At 44.0% G+C, this 16,686-nt stretch overlaps 1 protein-coding gene across 1 annotated transcript; it reads left to right on the plus strand.

Moving 5' to 3' along the window:
- Positions 1–747: 747 nt before the first annotated feature.
- On the plus strand, positions 748–16,459 carry LOC139405219 (protein mono-ADP-ribosyltransferase PARP9-like). Its single transcript, XM_071147649.1, has 6 exons — positions 748–847; positions 4,986–5,166; positions 12,691–13,169; positions 13,269–13,431; positions 15,377–15,670; positions 16,128–16,459. The coding sequence occupies exons 2-6, from the start codon at positions 5,013–5,015 to the stop codon at positions 16,457–16,459; spliced, it is 1,422 nt and encodes a 473-aa protein (XP_071003750.1). The 5' UTR covers positions 748–847; positions 4,986–5,012.
- The last annotated feature ends 227 nt before the right edge of the window (positions 16,460–16,686 follow it).

The raw sequence follows: 16,686 nt of genomic DNA on the forward strand, positions 1-16,686 counted from the left end.
AGACTAGTATCCTGTCCAGGGGGTGTCCTGTACATCAAGCTGTCTCACTACATAAACAGGAGATAGACTAGTGTTCTGTCCAGGGGGTGTCCTGTACATCAAGCTGTCTCACTACAGAAACAGGAGATAGACTAGTGTCCTGTCCAGGGGGTGTAGTGTACATCAAGCTGTCTCACTACAGAAACAGGAGATAGACTAGTGTTCTGTCCAGGGGGTGTCATGTACATCAAGCTGTCTCACTACAGAAACAGGAGATAGACTAGTGTTCTGTCCAGGGGGTGTACTGTACATCACACCGTCTCACTACAGAAACAGGAGATAGACTAGTGTCCTGTCCAGGGGGTGTAGTGTACATCAAGCTGTCTCACTACAGAAACAGGAGATAGACTAGTGTCCTGTCCGGGGGGTGTCCTGTCCTGGGGGTGTCCTGTCCGGGGGGTGTCCTGTCCAGGGGGTGTCCTGTCCAGGGGGTGTCCTGTACATCAGTTTTAACACAGATTTGCATTGAGGTATTTTTTCTCCAACGTTGTTTTTTTTTCTCTTCACAAGTTTCTATTGGTTCAGAAAGTAACTCAGGAAAAACATGTGCAACACCAAACACTTCAGAGGGAATACGTGTTAGAACATGTTACAGCTCGTATTGCAGACACGCCTACGAGTGAAATGTCTGACTGAGCACTTTCCCACGTTATAAGAAGGGAACTGTTGTAAAGTTAGAACAGTCAGTGGCTAATGGATACTTATGGATACAGACTTATGGATACAGAACCAAATTGTAGCTTTTGGACGAGCCCAATGAATAGGCCTATCAGACGGGTGGGATACCAATCGCACCAGTTATAAACAGGTAGTTTATGTGTGTTTTAACATTCACAAAATCTGATCTAACAGTACCACAAAGTGTTTTTCTAAAAATCTGATTTGGATATATTTAGATTCATAACATTTAGAATTTAAATTTTTTCAGGATGAGAAAAACATTTTCTTCTAAATGCCCAACACAGTGTGAAATACACACATAAACAATAGCCTAAATTTGGCCTGATTTTTACCTCAACACAGTGTGAAATACACACATAAACAACATCCTAAATGTAGGCTGATTTTTTACCTCAACACAGTGTGAAATACACACATAAACAACAGCCGAAATGTAGGCTGATTTTTACCTCAACACAGTGTGAAATACACACATAGAAACAACAGTCGAAATGTAGGCTGATTTTGATGGCCGGCAATCACAATATTCTGAATATTTCCCCACCAGGAGATGCGAGCAGGGCGTTTTCATAGTTTTAGTCAAATTCTGTTGATATCTTTATGACATCTATAGACTCCTCCATTGAGAAATATATATACAGTACCAGTCAACAGTTTGGACACAACTACTCATTCAAAGCTTTTTCTTTATTTGTACTATTTTATACATTGTAGAATAATGGTGAAGACATGAAGACTATGAAATAACACGTATGGCATCATGTAGTAACCAATGTTGTGTTAAACACATCCAAATATATTTTTTATTTGAGATTCTTTAAAGTAGCCACCCTTTGCCTTGATGACAGCTTTGCACACTCTTGGCATTCTCTCAACCAGCTTCATGAGGTAGTCACCTGGAATGCATTTCAATTAACAGGTGTGACTTGTTTAAAGTTATTTTGTGGAATTTATTTCCTTCTTAATGCATTTGAAACAATCAGTTGTGTTGTGACAAGGTAGGGGTGGTATACGGAAGATAGCCTTATTTGGTAAAACACCAAGTCCATATTATGTCAAGAACAGCTGAAATAAGCAAAGAGAAATGACAGTTCATCATTACTTTAAGACGGTCAGTCAATACGGAACATTTCAAGAAGCGATATGATGGAACTGGCTCTCATGAGGACCGCCACAGGAAAGGAAGACCCAGAGTTACCTCTGCTGGAGAGGATAAGTTCATTACAGTTACCAGCCTCAGAAATTGCAGCCCAAATAAATGCTTCACAGAGCTCAAGTAACAGACACATCTCAGCTGTTCAGAGGGGACCTCGTGAATCAAGCCTTCATGGTCAAATTGATGCAAAGAAACCACTATTAAAGGACATCAAAACTATGAAATAACACATATGGAATCTAAATAAATCACTGAGAGTGTCACCAGCCATGCACCCCCACACCATCACACCTCCTCCTCCATGTAATGTAAAAGGACCAGTATTGAGCCGTAGAGTAGAAGAGCTGATCGAGGATCAGGTCCCCCCTGTCCATGTAATCTAAAATTACCAGTATTCAGTCATAGAGCTGGTCTAGGATCAGGTCCCCCCTGTCCATGTAATCTTATTCATTACGATTCTAAGGATTAAAACTGATCCTAGATCATAACACTGACGCAGAGACGCTATTTGAATCGAGGAGGCAGAAAGTAGGTATGGAACACAGCCAAGCCCAGCCCAAGACAAGGCTCTTCATGGGAAGTCCTGCCCCCAGAGTAAATAACACACACACACACACACACACACACACACACACACACACACACACACACACACACACACACACACACACACACACACACACACACACACACACACACGAGCTTGCAGTTCATCCAATCATCTTCTCACACGGCCTCAGATCTACAGATCTACACGGAAACCGAGCACCAGAAAAAAGAGATTACATTTATTGTAAAACACCAGGTACTGTGATTTCTTTATGTGTTTTTTTGTGATCTTGTATGTCCTTACTAAACAAGTTAGATCTAGTCTGTGTTGTATATTTTTGTAGGTTTGCTCTCTAGGAAGGAATATGCCCGAATCTAGCTCACAATTAACAACTTGATACTTTAATCTAATTTAATTTAATCTAATTTGAGTTTATTGTTTATGTTCAGAAACACCAACAGTTGTAATCGAACAAGGACATGATTCAAAATCAATTATACATACACTACTGGTCAAAAGTTTTAGAACACCTACTCATTCAAGGGTTTTTCTTTATTTTTACTATTTTCTACATTGTTGAACAATAATGAAGACATCAAAACTATGAAATAACCCATATGGAATCATGTAGTAACCAAAAAAGTGTTAAATAAATCGAAATATATTTTACATTCTTCAAAGTAGCTTTGCCTTTTATTGAACTAGGCAAGTCAGTTCAATTATGGAACGTTTCGACAACATCCGGTGAAATTGCAGAGCGCAATTTTTTAATATTTTTTATTATAAATATTTAACTTTCATACAGTCACAAGTGCAATACACCAAATTAAAGCTTAACTTATCTAGCCACCGTGTCAAAAGGCTTCATGGCGAAAGCAAATCGTGCTATTATCTAAGGACAGCACCCCATCAAACAAACACATGACAATCATATTTAAACCCTCCAGGCGCGACACAAAACTCAGAAATAACGATGTAATTCATGCTTTACCTTTGAAGATTTTCTTCTGTTGGCACTCTAATATGTCCCATAAACATCACAAATGGTCCTTTTGTTCAATTAATTCCGTCGTTATATATCGCCAAAATGTCCATTCATTTGGCGCGTTTGATTCAGAAAAACACCGGTTCCAGCTCGCCCAACATGACTACAAAATATTTAATAAGTTACCTGTAATCTTGATCCAAACATTTCAATCAACTTTCCTAATCCAACTTTAGATATTTTAAACCATAAATAATCGATCAAATTTAAGACGGGATAAACTGGGTGGCAGGGTAGCCTAGTGGTTTGAGTGTTGGACTATTAACTGAAAGGTTGCAAGTTCAAATCCCCGAGCTGACAAGGTACAAATCTGTCGTTTTGCCCATGAACAGGTAGTTAACCCACTGTTCCCCAGTAGGCCATTATTGAAAATAAGAATATGTTCTTAACTGACTTGCCTAGTTAAATAAAAAAATAAAGAAAGTGTTTTCAATAGCGGTGAAGTGAAGCGCGCACCAAAACATTAGAGTGACACATGAAAATAACAGGGCTACTTCTTCATTTCTCAAAGGAAAAACATCAACCAATTTCTAAAGACTGTTGACATCTAGTGGAGCCATACGAACTGCAACCAAATGCCTCAAATCTAGATTCACATAGAAACCTGGGGTTTCGCCTGCCAAATAAGTTTGGTTATACTCACAGACATAATTTTAACAGTTTTGGAAACATTAGAGTGTTTTCTATCCAAATCCAAAACTATTTGCATATCCTAGCTTCTGGGCCTGAGTAGCAGGCAGTTTACTTTGGGCACGCTTTTCATCCAGACGTGAAAATACCGCCCCCTAGTCCGAAGAGGTTTTAAGAACAAATTCTTGTTTACAATGATGGCCTACCCTGGCCAAACCCAGATGACACTGGGCCAATTGTGCACTGCCCTATGGGACTCACCATCACTGCTGGATTCGAACCAAGGACTGTAATGAGATTCAGTGCCTTAGACAGCTGCACGACTCAGGAGCCTGACTTGATGACAGCTTTGCACACTCTTGGCATTACAAAAAAACAACATAATTTCACTTTGACATTATGGGGTATTGTGCTTAAGCCAGTGAAACAAAATCTACATTTTTATATATATTTTTAAACTGTAACACAACAAAATGTGGAAAACGTCAAGGGGTGTGAATACTTTCTGAAGGCACTGTACATGTCAGTAGTTACGAGCAAACTACATGAAAGGCTATATTATGTTGATAAAATTTGATTTGTATAATGTATGCCTTAAAGGTGGAAAACTTAATGGTGAAACTGCCATGTTCATTTGTGGTATTACAACATACACTACCGAACTTACTTCAAACAACCAACACTGATTTTTCCCTCAGACGTCATTGCATCACGGGACATTATAGAACAGCAGAGTGTGTAGTGTTTTTGTTTCACCACGTTACCATGACGCTCCTCACCTCCACTTGATCAACAAAATCAAAAACAATAACAACGTAGGTGGGGGCGGACAGTGGCGCGGCTTCCATCTTTTATTGATCTTAATTGTTCTCCTCATTCCTCAGATCAATATTCCCTGTTCTGTGAGAGCAATGGCCAGGTCAGAGAGTATCCCTCTGGAGGAGGAGATGTTGAGCATCCTGGATCGATGCGGACCAGCTCTGACATATGTCCTACATAGCAAGTTTGGATGTACTGCTGTGCTCCATGGTGTTGATGCCGGTGCAATGAAGTTCAAGAAGCCAGGTGAGGAAAGGTTTTCTACCCAGCTGTCAAAGGACCTCAACAGTAAAAAGACAGTGAAAAATAACAGTAGCGTTGCTACATACAGGCACTGGCTAATCAGGCTGATTGAGGTAGTATGTACATGTAGATATGGTTAAAGTGACTATGCATATATGATGAACAGAGAGTAGCAGTAGCGCAAAAGAGGGGTTGGCAGGTGGTGGCTGGGACACAACGCAGATAGCCTGGTTAGTCAATGTGCGGGAGCACTGGTTGGTCGGGCCAATTGAGGTAGTATGTACATGAATGTATAGTTAAAGTGACTATGCATATATGATAAACAGAGAGTAGCAGCAGTGTAAAAGAGGGGTTGGGGGGGGCACACAATGCAAATAGTCCGGGTAACCATTTGGTTACCTGTTCAGGAGTCTTATGGCTTGGGGTTAAAAACTGTCGAGAAGCCTTTTTGTCCTAGACTTGGCACTCCGGTACCGCTTGCCATGCGGTAGTAGAGAGAACAGTCTATGACTGAGGTAGCTGGGGTCTTATACAATCTTTTGGACCGCCTGGTGTAGAGGTCCTGGATGGCAGGCAGCTTGGCCCCAGTGATGTACTGGGCCATACGCACTACCCTCTGTAGTGCCTTGCGGTCGGAGGCCGAGCAATTGCCGTATCATACAACCAATTAGGATGCTCTCGATGTTGCAGCTGTAGATCCTTTTGAGGATCTGAGGACTCAAGCCAAATCTTTTTAGTTTCCTGATGAGGGATAGGTTGTTATTCTGGCACCACCCGGCCAGGTCTCTGACCTCCTCCCTATTGGCTGTCTCGTTGTTGTCGTGACCAGGCCTACCGCTGTTGTGTCGTCTGCAAACTTCATGATGGTGTTGGAGTTGTGCCTGGCCATGGGTGAACAGGGAGTATAGGAGGGGACTGAGCACGCACCCCTGGGGAGCTCCAGTGTTGAGGATCAGTGTGGCAGATGTGTTGCTACCTACCCGTACCACCTGGGGGCGGCTCATCAGGAAGTCCAGGATTCAGTTGCAGAGGGAGGTGTTTAGTCCCAGGATCCTTAGCTGAGTGATGAGCTTTGTGGGCACTAGGGTGTTGAACGCTGAACTGTAGTCAATGAATAGCATTCTCAAATAGGTGTTCCTTTTGTCCAGGTGGGAAAGGATAGTGTGGAGTGCAATAGAGATTGCATCATCTGTGGATCTGTTTGGGCGGTATGCAAATTGGAGTGGGTCTAGGGTTTCTGGGATAATGGTGTTGATGTGAGCCGTAGCACGTGAGTGCTACGGGTATGTAGTCATTTAGGCAGGTTGCCTTTGTGTTCTTGGGCACAGGGACAATGGTGGTCTGCTTGAAATATGTTGGTATTACAGACTCAGTCAGGGACATGTTGAAAATGTCAGTGAAGAAACCTGCCAGTTAGTCAGCACGTCCTGGTAATCCGTCTGGCCCCGCAGCCTTGTGAATGTTGATCTGTTTAAAGGTCTTACTCACGTCAGCTACAAAGAGCGTGATCACACAGTTGTCCTGAACAGCTGATGCTCTCATGCATGCCTCAGTGTTGCTTGCATCGAAGTGAGCATAGAAGTGATTTAGCTCGTCTGGTAGGCTCGTATCACTGGGCAGCTTGCGGCTGTGCTTCCCTTTGTAGCCTGTAATAGTTTGCAGGCCCTGCCACATAAGACAAGCTTCGGAGCCGGTGTAGTATGGTTCAATCTTAGCCCTGTATTGACGCTTTTCCTGTTTGATGATTCGTCGCAGGACATAGCAGGATTTCGTATAAGCTTCGGGCTTAGAGTCCCGCACCTTGAAAGCGATAGCTCTACCCTTTAGCTCAGTGCGAATGTTGCCTGTAAATCATGGCTTCTGGTTGGGGTATGTACGTACAGTCACTGTGGGGACGACGTCCTCGATGCACTTATTGATAAAGCCAGCAACTGATGTGGTGTATTCCTCAATGTCATCGGAAGAATCCCGAAACATGTCCCAGTCTGTGATAGCAAAACAGACCTGTAGTTTAGCATCTGCTTCATCTGACCACGTTTTATAGACAGAGTCATTGGTGCTTCCTGCTTTAATTTTTGCTTGTGAGCAGGAATCAGGATAGAGTTGTGGTCGGATTTACCAAATGGAGGGCGAGGGAGAGCTTTGTACGCATCTCTGTGTGTGGAGTAAAGGTGATCTAGATTTTATTTTCTCTGGTTGCACATTTAACATGTTGATATAAATGAGGTAAAACTGATTTAAGTTTCCCGGCATTAAAGTCTCCGGCCACTAGGAGCGCTGCCTCTGGGTTTCCTGCTTGCTTATTTCCTTATATAGCAAAATCTAGGGACTTCCTTAGATTTCGTGCACCAGCTGTTGTTTACAAATATTCACAGACCGCCCCCCTCGTCCTCAGTGTGCTGTTCTATCTTGCCGCTGCAGTGTATATCCCGCTAGCTGAATATCCATGTCATCATTCAGCCACGATTCCGTGAAACATATGATATTACAGTTTTTGATGTCCCGTTGGTAGGATATTCGTGATTGTACCCCGTCTAATTTATTGTCCAATGATTGCACGTTGGCAAGTAATATTGACGGTAACGGCAGCTTTCCCACTCGCCTTCTGCGGGTCCGTACGAGGCATCCCGCCCTGTGTCCTCTGTACCTGCGTCTCTTCTTCTTGCAAATAACTGGGATGTTGGCCTTGTAGAGTGTTCGGAGAACGTCCTGCTTGTTGAGAAAATCTTTGTCTATTCCGAGGTGAGGGATCACTGTCCTGATATCCAGAAGCTCTTTGTCTAATCCGAGGTGAGTGATCGCTGTCCTGATATCCAGAAGCTCTTTGTCTAATCCGAGGTGAGTGATCGCTGTCCTGATATCCAGAAGCTCTTAGTCTAATCCAAGGTGAGTGATCTCTGTCCTGATATCCAGAAGCTCTTTGTCTAATCCGAGGTGAGTGATCGCTGTCCTGATATCCAGAAGCTCTTTGTCTAATCCGAGGTGAGTGATCGCTGTCCTGATATCCAGAAGCTCTTAGTCTAATCCGAGGTGAGGGATCGCTGTCCTGATATCCAGAAGCTCTTTGTCTAATCCGAGGTGAGTGATCGCTGTCCTGATATCCAGAAGCTCTTTGTCTAATCCGAGGTGAGTGATCGCTGTCCTGATATCCAGAAGCTCTTTGTCTATTCCGAGGTGAGTGATCGCTGTCCTGATATTCAGAAGCTCTTTGTCTAATCCGAGGTGAGTGATCGCTGTCCTGATATCCAGAAGATCTTTGTCTAATCCGAGGTGAGTGATCGCTGTCCTGATATCCAGAAGCTCTTAGTCTAATCCGAGGTGAGTGATCGCTGTCCTGATATCCAGAAGCTCTTAGTGTAATCCGAGGTGAGTGATCTGATATCCAGAAGCTCTTAGTCTAATCCGAGGTGAGTGATCGCTGTCCTGATATCCAGAAGCTCTTAGTCTAGTCCGAGGTGAGTGATTGCTGTCCTGATATCTAGAAGCTCTTTGTCTAATCCGAGGTGAGTGATCGCTGTCCTGATATCCAGAAGCTCTTAGTCTAATCCGAGGTGAGTGATCTGATATCCAGAAGCTCTTAGTCTAATCCGAGGTGAATGATCGCTGTCCTGATATCCAGAAGCTCTTTGTCTAATCCGAGGTGAGTGATCTCTGTCCTGATATCCAGAAGCTCTTAGTCTAATCCGAGGTGAGGGATCGCTGTCCTGATATCCAGAAGCTCTTTGTCTAATCCGAGGTGAGTGATCTCTGTCCTGATATCCAGAAGCTCTTTGTCTAATCCGAGGTGAGTGATCGCTGTCCTGATATCCAGAAGCTCTTTGTCTAATCCGAGGTGAGTGATCGCTGTCCTGATATCCAGAAGCTCTTAGTCTAATCCAAGGTGAGTGATCTCTGTCCTGATATCCAGAAGCTCTTTGTCTAATCCGAGGTGAGTGATCGCTGTCCTGATATCCAGAAGCTCTTTGTCTAATCCGAGGTGAGTGATCGCTGTCCTGATATCCAGAAGCTCTTAGTCTAATCCGAGGTGAGGGATCGCTGTCCTGATATCCAGAAGCTCTTTGTCTAATCCGAGGTGAGTGATCGCTGTCCTGATATCCAGAAGCTCTTTGTCTAATCCGAGGTGAGTGATCGCTGTCCTGATATCCAGAAGCTCTTTGTCTATTCCGAGGTGAGTGATCGCTGTCCTGATATTCAGAAGCTCTTTGTCTAATCCGAGGTGAGTGATCGCTGTCCTGATATCCAGAAGATCTTTGTCTAATCCGAGGTGAGTGATCGCTGTCCTGATATCCAGAAGCTCTTAGTCTAATCCGAGGTGAGTGATCGCTGTCCTGATATCCAGAAGCTCTTAGTGTAATCCGAGGTGAGTGATCTGATATCCAGAAGCTCTTAGTCTAATCCGAGGTGAGTGATCGCTGTCCTGATATCCAGAAGCTCTTAGTCTAGTCCGAGGTGAGTGATTGCTGTCCTGATATCTAGAAGCTCTTTGTCTAATCCGAGGTGAGTGATCGCTGTCCTGATATCCAGAAGCTCTTAGTCTAATCCGAGGTGAGTGATCTGATATCCAGAAGCTCTTAGTCTAATCCGAGGTGAATGATCGCTGTCCTGATATCCAGAAGCTCTTTGTCTAATCCGAGGTGAGTGATCTCTGTCCTGATATCCAGAAGCTCTTAGTCTAATCCGAGGTGAGGGATCGCTGTCCTGATATCCAGAAGCTCTTTGTCTAATCCGAGGTGAGTGATCTCTGTCCTGATATCCAGAAGCTCTTTGTCTAATCCGAGGTGAGTGATCGCTGTCCTGATATCCAGAAGCTCTTAGTCTAATCCGAGGTGAGTGATCGCTGTCCTGATATCCAGAAGCTCTTAGTCTAATCCGAGGTGAGTGATCTGATATCCAGAAGCTCTTTGTCTAATCCGAGGTAGTGATCGCTGTCCTGATATCCAGAAGCTCTTTGTCTAATCCGAGGTGAGTGATCTCTGTCCTGATATCCAGAAGCTCTTTGTCTAATCCGAGGTGAGTGATCGCTGTCCTGATATCCAAAAGCTCTTTGTCTAATCCGAGGTAGTGATCGCTGTCCTGATATCCAGAAGCTCTTTGTCTAATCCGAGGTGAGTGATCTCTGTCCTGATATCCAGAAGCTCTTTGTCTAATCCGAGGTGAGTGATCGCTGTCCTGATATCCAGAAGCTCTTAGTCTAATCCAAGGTGAGTGATCGCTGTCCTGATATCCAGAAGCTCTTAGTGTAATCCGAGGTGAGTGATCTGATATCCAGAAGCTCTTAGTCTAATCTGAGGTGAGTGATCGCTGTCCTGATATCCAGAAGCTCTTAGTCTAGTCCGAGGTGAGTGATTGCTGTCCTGATATCTAGAAGCTCTTTGTCTAATCCGAGGTGAGTGATCGCTGTCCTGATATCCAGAAGCTCTTAGTCTAATCCGAGGTGAGTGATCTGATATCCAGAAGCTCTTAGTCTAATCCGAGGTGAATGATCGCTGTCCTGATATCCAGAAGCTCTTTGTCTAATCCGAGGTGAGTGATCTCTGTCCTGATATCCAGAAGCTCTTAGTCTAATCCGAGGTGAGGGATCGCTGTCCTGATATCCAGAAGCTCTTAGTCTAATCCGAGGTGAGTGATCTCTGTCCTGATATCCAGAAGCTCTTTGTCTAATCCGAGGTGAGTGATCGCTGTCCTGATATCCAGAAGCTCTTAGTCTAATCCGAGGTGAGTGATCGCTGTCCTGATATCCAGAAGCTCTTAGTCTAATCCGAGGTGATTGATCTGATATCCAGAAGCTCTTAGTCTAATCCGAGGTGAGTGATCGCTGTCCTGATATCCAGAAGCTCTTAGTCTAATCCGAGGTGAGTGATCTGATATCCAGAAGCTCTTAGTCTAATCCGAGGTGAGTGATCGCTGTCCTGATATCCAGAAGCTCTTAGTCTAATCCGAGCTGAGTGATCTGATATCCAGAAGCTCTTAGTCTAATCCGAGGTGAGTGATCGCTGTCCTGATATCCAGAAACTCTTAGTCTAATCCGAGGTGAGTGATCGCTGTCCTGATATCCAGAAGCTCTTTGTCTAATCCGAGGTGAGGGATCGCTGTCCTGATATCCAGAAGCTCTTTGTCTAATCCGAGGTAGTGATCGCTGTCCTGATATCCAGAAGCTCTTTGTCTAATCCGAGGTGAGCGATCTCTGTCCTGATATCCAGAAACTCTTTGTCTAATCCGAGGTGAGTGATCGCTGTCCTGATATCCAGAAGCTCTTTGTCTAATCCGAGGTGAGTGATCGCTGTCCTGATATCTAGAAGCTCTTTGTCTAATCCGAGGTGAGTGATCGCTGTCCTGATATCCAGAAGCTCTTTGTCTAATCCGAGGTGAGTGATCGCTGTCCTGATATCTAGAAGCTCTTTGTCTAATCCGAGGTGAGTGATCTCTGTCCTGATATCCAGAAGCTCTTTGTCTAATCAGAGGTGAGTGATCGCTGTCCTGATATCCAGAAGCTATTTTTTTGCCGTAAGATACGGTTGCAGAAACATTATGTACGAAATAAGTTACAAACAACGCGAAAAAAAACATGTAATAGCACAATTGGTTGGGCGCCCGTAAAACTGCTGCCATTTCTTCCGGGGGCCATTTTGGATCTAGTTCTTAGTTCTTCCAACAGTGTGTAGTTCTGCCTCCTCTCAAGGTGAGATCCTGGTCAAAAGAAGTAGATGAAGAGGAACTCTTATTATCGTTGGTGTTTTATCAGAACACTTGCCATATATCTCACAGTATTTCCTACAGTATATCTCACAGTATTTCCTACAGCATATCTCACAGTATTTCCTACAGTATATCTCACAGTATTTCCTACAGTGTATCTCACAGTATTTCCTACAGTATATCTCACAGTATTTCCTACAGTGTATCTCACAGTATTTCCTACAGTATATCTCACAGTATTTCCTACAGTATTTCCTATGGTATATCTCAGTATTTCTTACAGTATTTCCATCAGTATATCTCACAGTATTTCCTACAGTATTTCCTATGGTATATCTCAGTATTTCTTACAGTATTTCCATCAGTTTATCTCACAGTATTTCTTACAGTATTTCTTACAGTATTTCCTACAGTATATCTCACAGTATTTCTTACAGTATATCTCACAGTATTTCTTACAGTATATCTCACAGTATTTCCTACATGATATCTCACAGTCTTTCTTATGGTATTTCCATCAGTATATCTCACAGTATTTCTTACAGTATTTCCTACAGTATATCTCACAGTATTTCCTACAGTATATCTCACAGTATTTCCTACAGTATTTCCTACAGTATTTCCTACAGTATTTCCTACAGTATTTCCTACAGTATTTCCTACATTATATCTCAGTCTTTCCTACAGTATTTCCTACATTATATCTCAGTCTTTCCTACAGTATTTCCTACATTATATCTCAGTCTTTCTTACAGTATTTTCCACAGTATTTCCTACAGTATTTCCTACAGTATGTCTCACAGTATTCTTCTTCTTTGTCTCATCTTTAAGTATTTAAGCACGAAACTGTCCATTCCGACTCCAGAGATGCAAGGAAAAGTGTTCCACCGTTTATTGAGCTCTGTGGGGCCTATCATGAGACATTGAGGGAGGCCAGACGCTGGTATTTGGATGCTTTGTACCCTGCCTCGAAGAATGTAATCACCATTCACAACAATTTCATCCAGCACTTTGGCCAGCGGGAGTTTGAAGAGCTTCTTTCCCTTCAGACCAAGAGGGAAGTTTCCATCGAGGAGAACTTTAAAGATGGCCGCTTTGGATTGACCATCCAGGGGGCTTCTAGAGGGTTCAAAGCTGCTGTGTTAGAGGTGGAAGCCCTGTGCTGCAAAGTCCAAGAGGATTTTGCAAAGGAAGAGTTGAGTTTAATGGGCCTGAAATCTCCCATCAGTTCCCCAAGGAAGCCAGTAGATGACAACAGTTCTGACTATAAAGAGAGACAGCAACATTTTGCCGGACTTCAAATTGTCAGGGTGAGTGTCACAGGAAACGATGGATAACATTGAAGTTGCAATCTGTGGTATTCTCTGCCTGATAATTCATCAAATATGTCCATGGCTGATGCGTTACAGGTTGAGAAGGTGGAGAACAAAGCTCTGAAGCAGGTCTTTGACCTTAGGAAGAGGCAGTTGCAGGTGTCTACCCCTTCTCAGCGAATGTACCAGCGCTTGCCTGTGCAATTCTGTGACCTGCTCAGCAGAGTGGGCTTTCAGATGGAGTTTACACCACCTGACGGTAAGAGAGATTCAGATGGAGTTTACACCACCTGACGGTAAGAGAGATTCAGATGGAGTTTACACCACCTGACGGTAAGAGATATTCAGATGGAGTTTACACCACCTGACGGTTAGAGAGATTCCGAGTTTACACCACCTGACGGTTAGAGAGATTCAGAGTTTACACCACCAGACGGTTAGAGAGATTCAGATGGAGTTTATACCACCTGACGGTTAGAGAGATTCAGAGTTTACACCACCAGACGGTTAGAGAGATTCAGATGGAGTTTACACCACCAGACGGTTAGAGAGATTCAGATGGAGTTTACACCACGTTTAGGAAGATTTTAACACATTTTAACCCCAACATTTGTTCATGGTTCCACCCTCTTTGTAAAAGCCTAGTTACTGTATGTTCTTGCTTTGACAGTCATTTTCTGAAGATTTTAATTTAATTTAACGTGATTAGTGATTCATTTACAAGTGTCCCTCATCTTAAGGTCAACCCCTGTTACGTGAACAGAACTCTCGTTTTAATATGGTGAAACTATTCCTATTCCTTCCTTTTTTTCAAAATAAACATTGAACATCAGGCTCCCGAGTGGTGCAGCTGTCTAAAGCACCGCATCTCAGTGCTAGAGGCTATATCACTACAGACCCTGGTTCAGCGGTCTAAGGCACCTCATCTCAGTGCTAGAGGCGATATCACTACAGACCCTGGTTCAGCGGTCTAAGGCACCTCATCTCAGTGCTAGAGGCTATATCACTACAGACCCTGGTTCAGCGGTCTAAGGCACCTCATCTCAGTGCTAGAGGCGATATCACTACAGACCCTGGTTCAGCTGTCTAAAGCACCGCATCTCAGTGCTAGAGGCGATATCACTACAGACCCTGGTTCAGGCTCTCGAGTGGTGCAGTGGTCTAAAGCACCGCATCTCAGTGCTAGAGGCGATATCACTACAGACCCTGGTGCAGACTCTCGAGTGGTGCAGTGGTCTAAAGCACCTCATCTCAGTGCTAGAGGCTATATCACTACAGACCTTGGTTCAGGCTCTCGAGTGGTGCAGTGGTCTAAAGCACCTCATCTCAGTGCTAGAGGCTATATCACTACAGACCCTGGTTCAGGTTCTCGACTGGTGCAGCGGTCTAAAGCACCTCATCTCAGTGCTAGAGGCTATATCACTACAGACCCTGGTTCAGGTTCTCGACTGGTGCAGTGGTCTAAAGCACCGCATCTCAGTGCTAGAGGCTATATCACTACAGACACCATGGTTTGATTCCAGGCTGTATCATTACTGGATGTGATTGGGAGTCCCATAGGGCAGCGCGCAATTGGCCCAGCGTCGTCTGAGTATGGCCGGTGTAGGCCGTCATTGTATAAAGAATTTGTTCTTAAGATGCCTAGTTAAACAAAGGTTTAAAAAAAACTGTCAATCATAGTGTGAAAGCAGGTGAGCTGGTTCTATTACTTTTGGTGATTTGTGGTGGAAAAATGTGCAAGTCGAGCATAACACAATCACACCTTTTCCCCATAGATAGATAAGGCTAGGCGTTGTTTTTTGTGAAGCTTACACTCAATTGACCCTCCCTGTTGCACACAACAAGCTTCCATTCCACATGACACAAAGGGACAATTTACGTCTGATTTAAGTTGAAAACCTCCACCATGTTACCTTTAGAGGCACTTTAGTATTTGATCATTATTTACCGCCTTGAGATTGGAAAACATGTTTTTTAAATGACAGAATGTTAACAGGAGGTGTAATAAATAGTTACACTAGCCGACATGTACTCTATCCGTGGGTCTACCGCAATCAGAATATGCAGGGCGGCCACTTTCCCTAGTCCTTTCTCAGTCGAAGCACATAACCTATTCCTGGTGTCTAGCTAGAATAACACAACAACCGTCACAAAATGGTTTTATGTTGCCATGGAGTCCACCATTCATGTGTTTACGTCCACAGAGCAAAATCTGGGAGAGGGGATCTACTTCAGCAGCAGTGTGCATGGAGCAGAGAGGCTGTGGAAGGGCTCAGCTGACCAGGAGTACCTGTACTTCATTGAGGCACAGGTGCTGACTGGCAAGTCAATTGTTGGCTGTCCAGGTCTCATCGTGCCACCTCCCTTTGCCAGAGACCCACTCACCTTTTATGACAGTGTGAAAGGAGGCGGAGACACCTGGGTCGTCTTCAATGGTCACCAGGCTCTACCTGAATATCTGATCACCTGCAATAAGCCTACATACGTAAAACCTCACGGTAAGACATTCTACTTGACATGACGTTCCACTTGACGTTCCACATGACGTTCCACATGACGTTCCACTTGACGTTCCACTTGACGTTCCACTTGACGTTCCACATGACGTTCTACATGAAGTTCTACATGACGTTCTACATGACATTCCATAGAATACCCTGTTACTTCATTAAAACAGTGTGTTGTGTACCCATATGTTAGCCTAGTGGTTAGAGTATTGGGCGAGTAACCTAAAGGTTGCTGGATCAAATCCCTGACCTGACAAGGTCAAAATCTGTTGTTCTGAGCAAGGCAGTTAACCCACTGTTCCCTGGGTGATGTGGATGTTGAGTAAGGCAGCTCCCTGCACCTCTCTGATTCAGAGGGTTTGGGTTAAATGTGAAAGACACATTTCAGTTGAAGGCATTCAGTTGTACAACTGACTAGGTATCCCCACTTTCCCTTTTATTCTCACAGCATTGTTCAACTGGGGTAAAGCTAAAAAGCCACAAAAGAATGAGGACATTGTCATCGAGGGCCTGGAAGTGGATCCGGCTGTCTTCCACGTTTCTTCCAAAGTGGATCGTTGGATCAAGGACCTGAACCTAAAGGAACCAGAGAGCAGCAGCATCCCACACGACGCTGTCTACCAGTCCGAATCCCACCGCCACCGCATCCATGACATGAGAATCCAGGAGATGCTGATGAAGGCCAGGGACAAAAAGTCCTTCAACAGGAACATTACAGCGCCTAGCAACACGGTGGATTGGCAGCAGCGGACAGTCCCAGAGATTCCACCCCATCCATAACTTCCATCTGCAGCAGGCGCTGGAGAGGAAGCAGCCCCGCGTGGAGGTCTCTGCCCGGAGGAAAATGTACACGTTCACCCTGCCTGACAGGACTGCTAACAACACAAGTGGAAACAGCCCCAAAAGCAGACAAATCGACAAGTTAGCAGGTACAGGTTGGTTTAATCCATACAGAGTTAATTTGTTATTTTAACCTTAGTTAACAGGGGATAAGCTGAGTTCAAGTT

The sequence above is a fragment of the Oncorhynchus clarkii genome, unplaced genomic scaffold, assembly GCF_045791955.1.
Source record: "Oncorhynchus clarkii lewisi isolate Uvic-CL-2024 unplaced genomic scaffold, UVic_Ocla_1.0 unplaced_contig_3130_pilon_pilon, whole genome shotgun sequence".
NCBI lineage: Eukaryota > Metazoa > Chordata > Actinopteri > Salmoniformes > Salmonidae > Oncorhynchus > Oncorhynchus clarkii.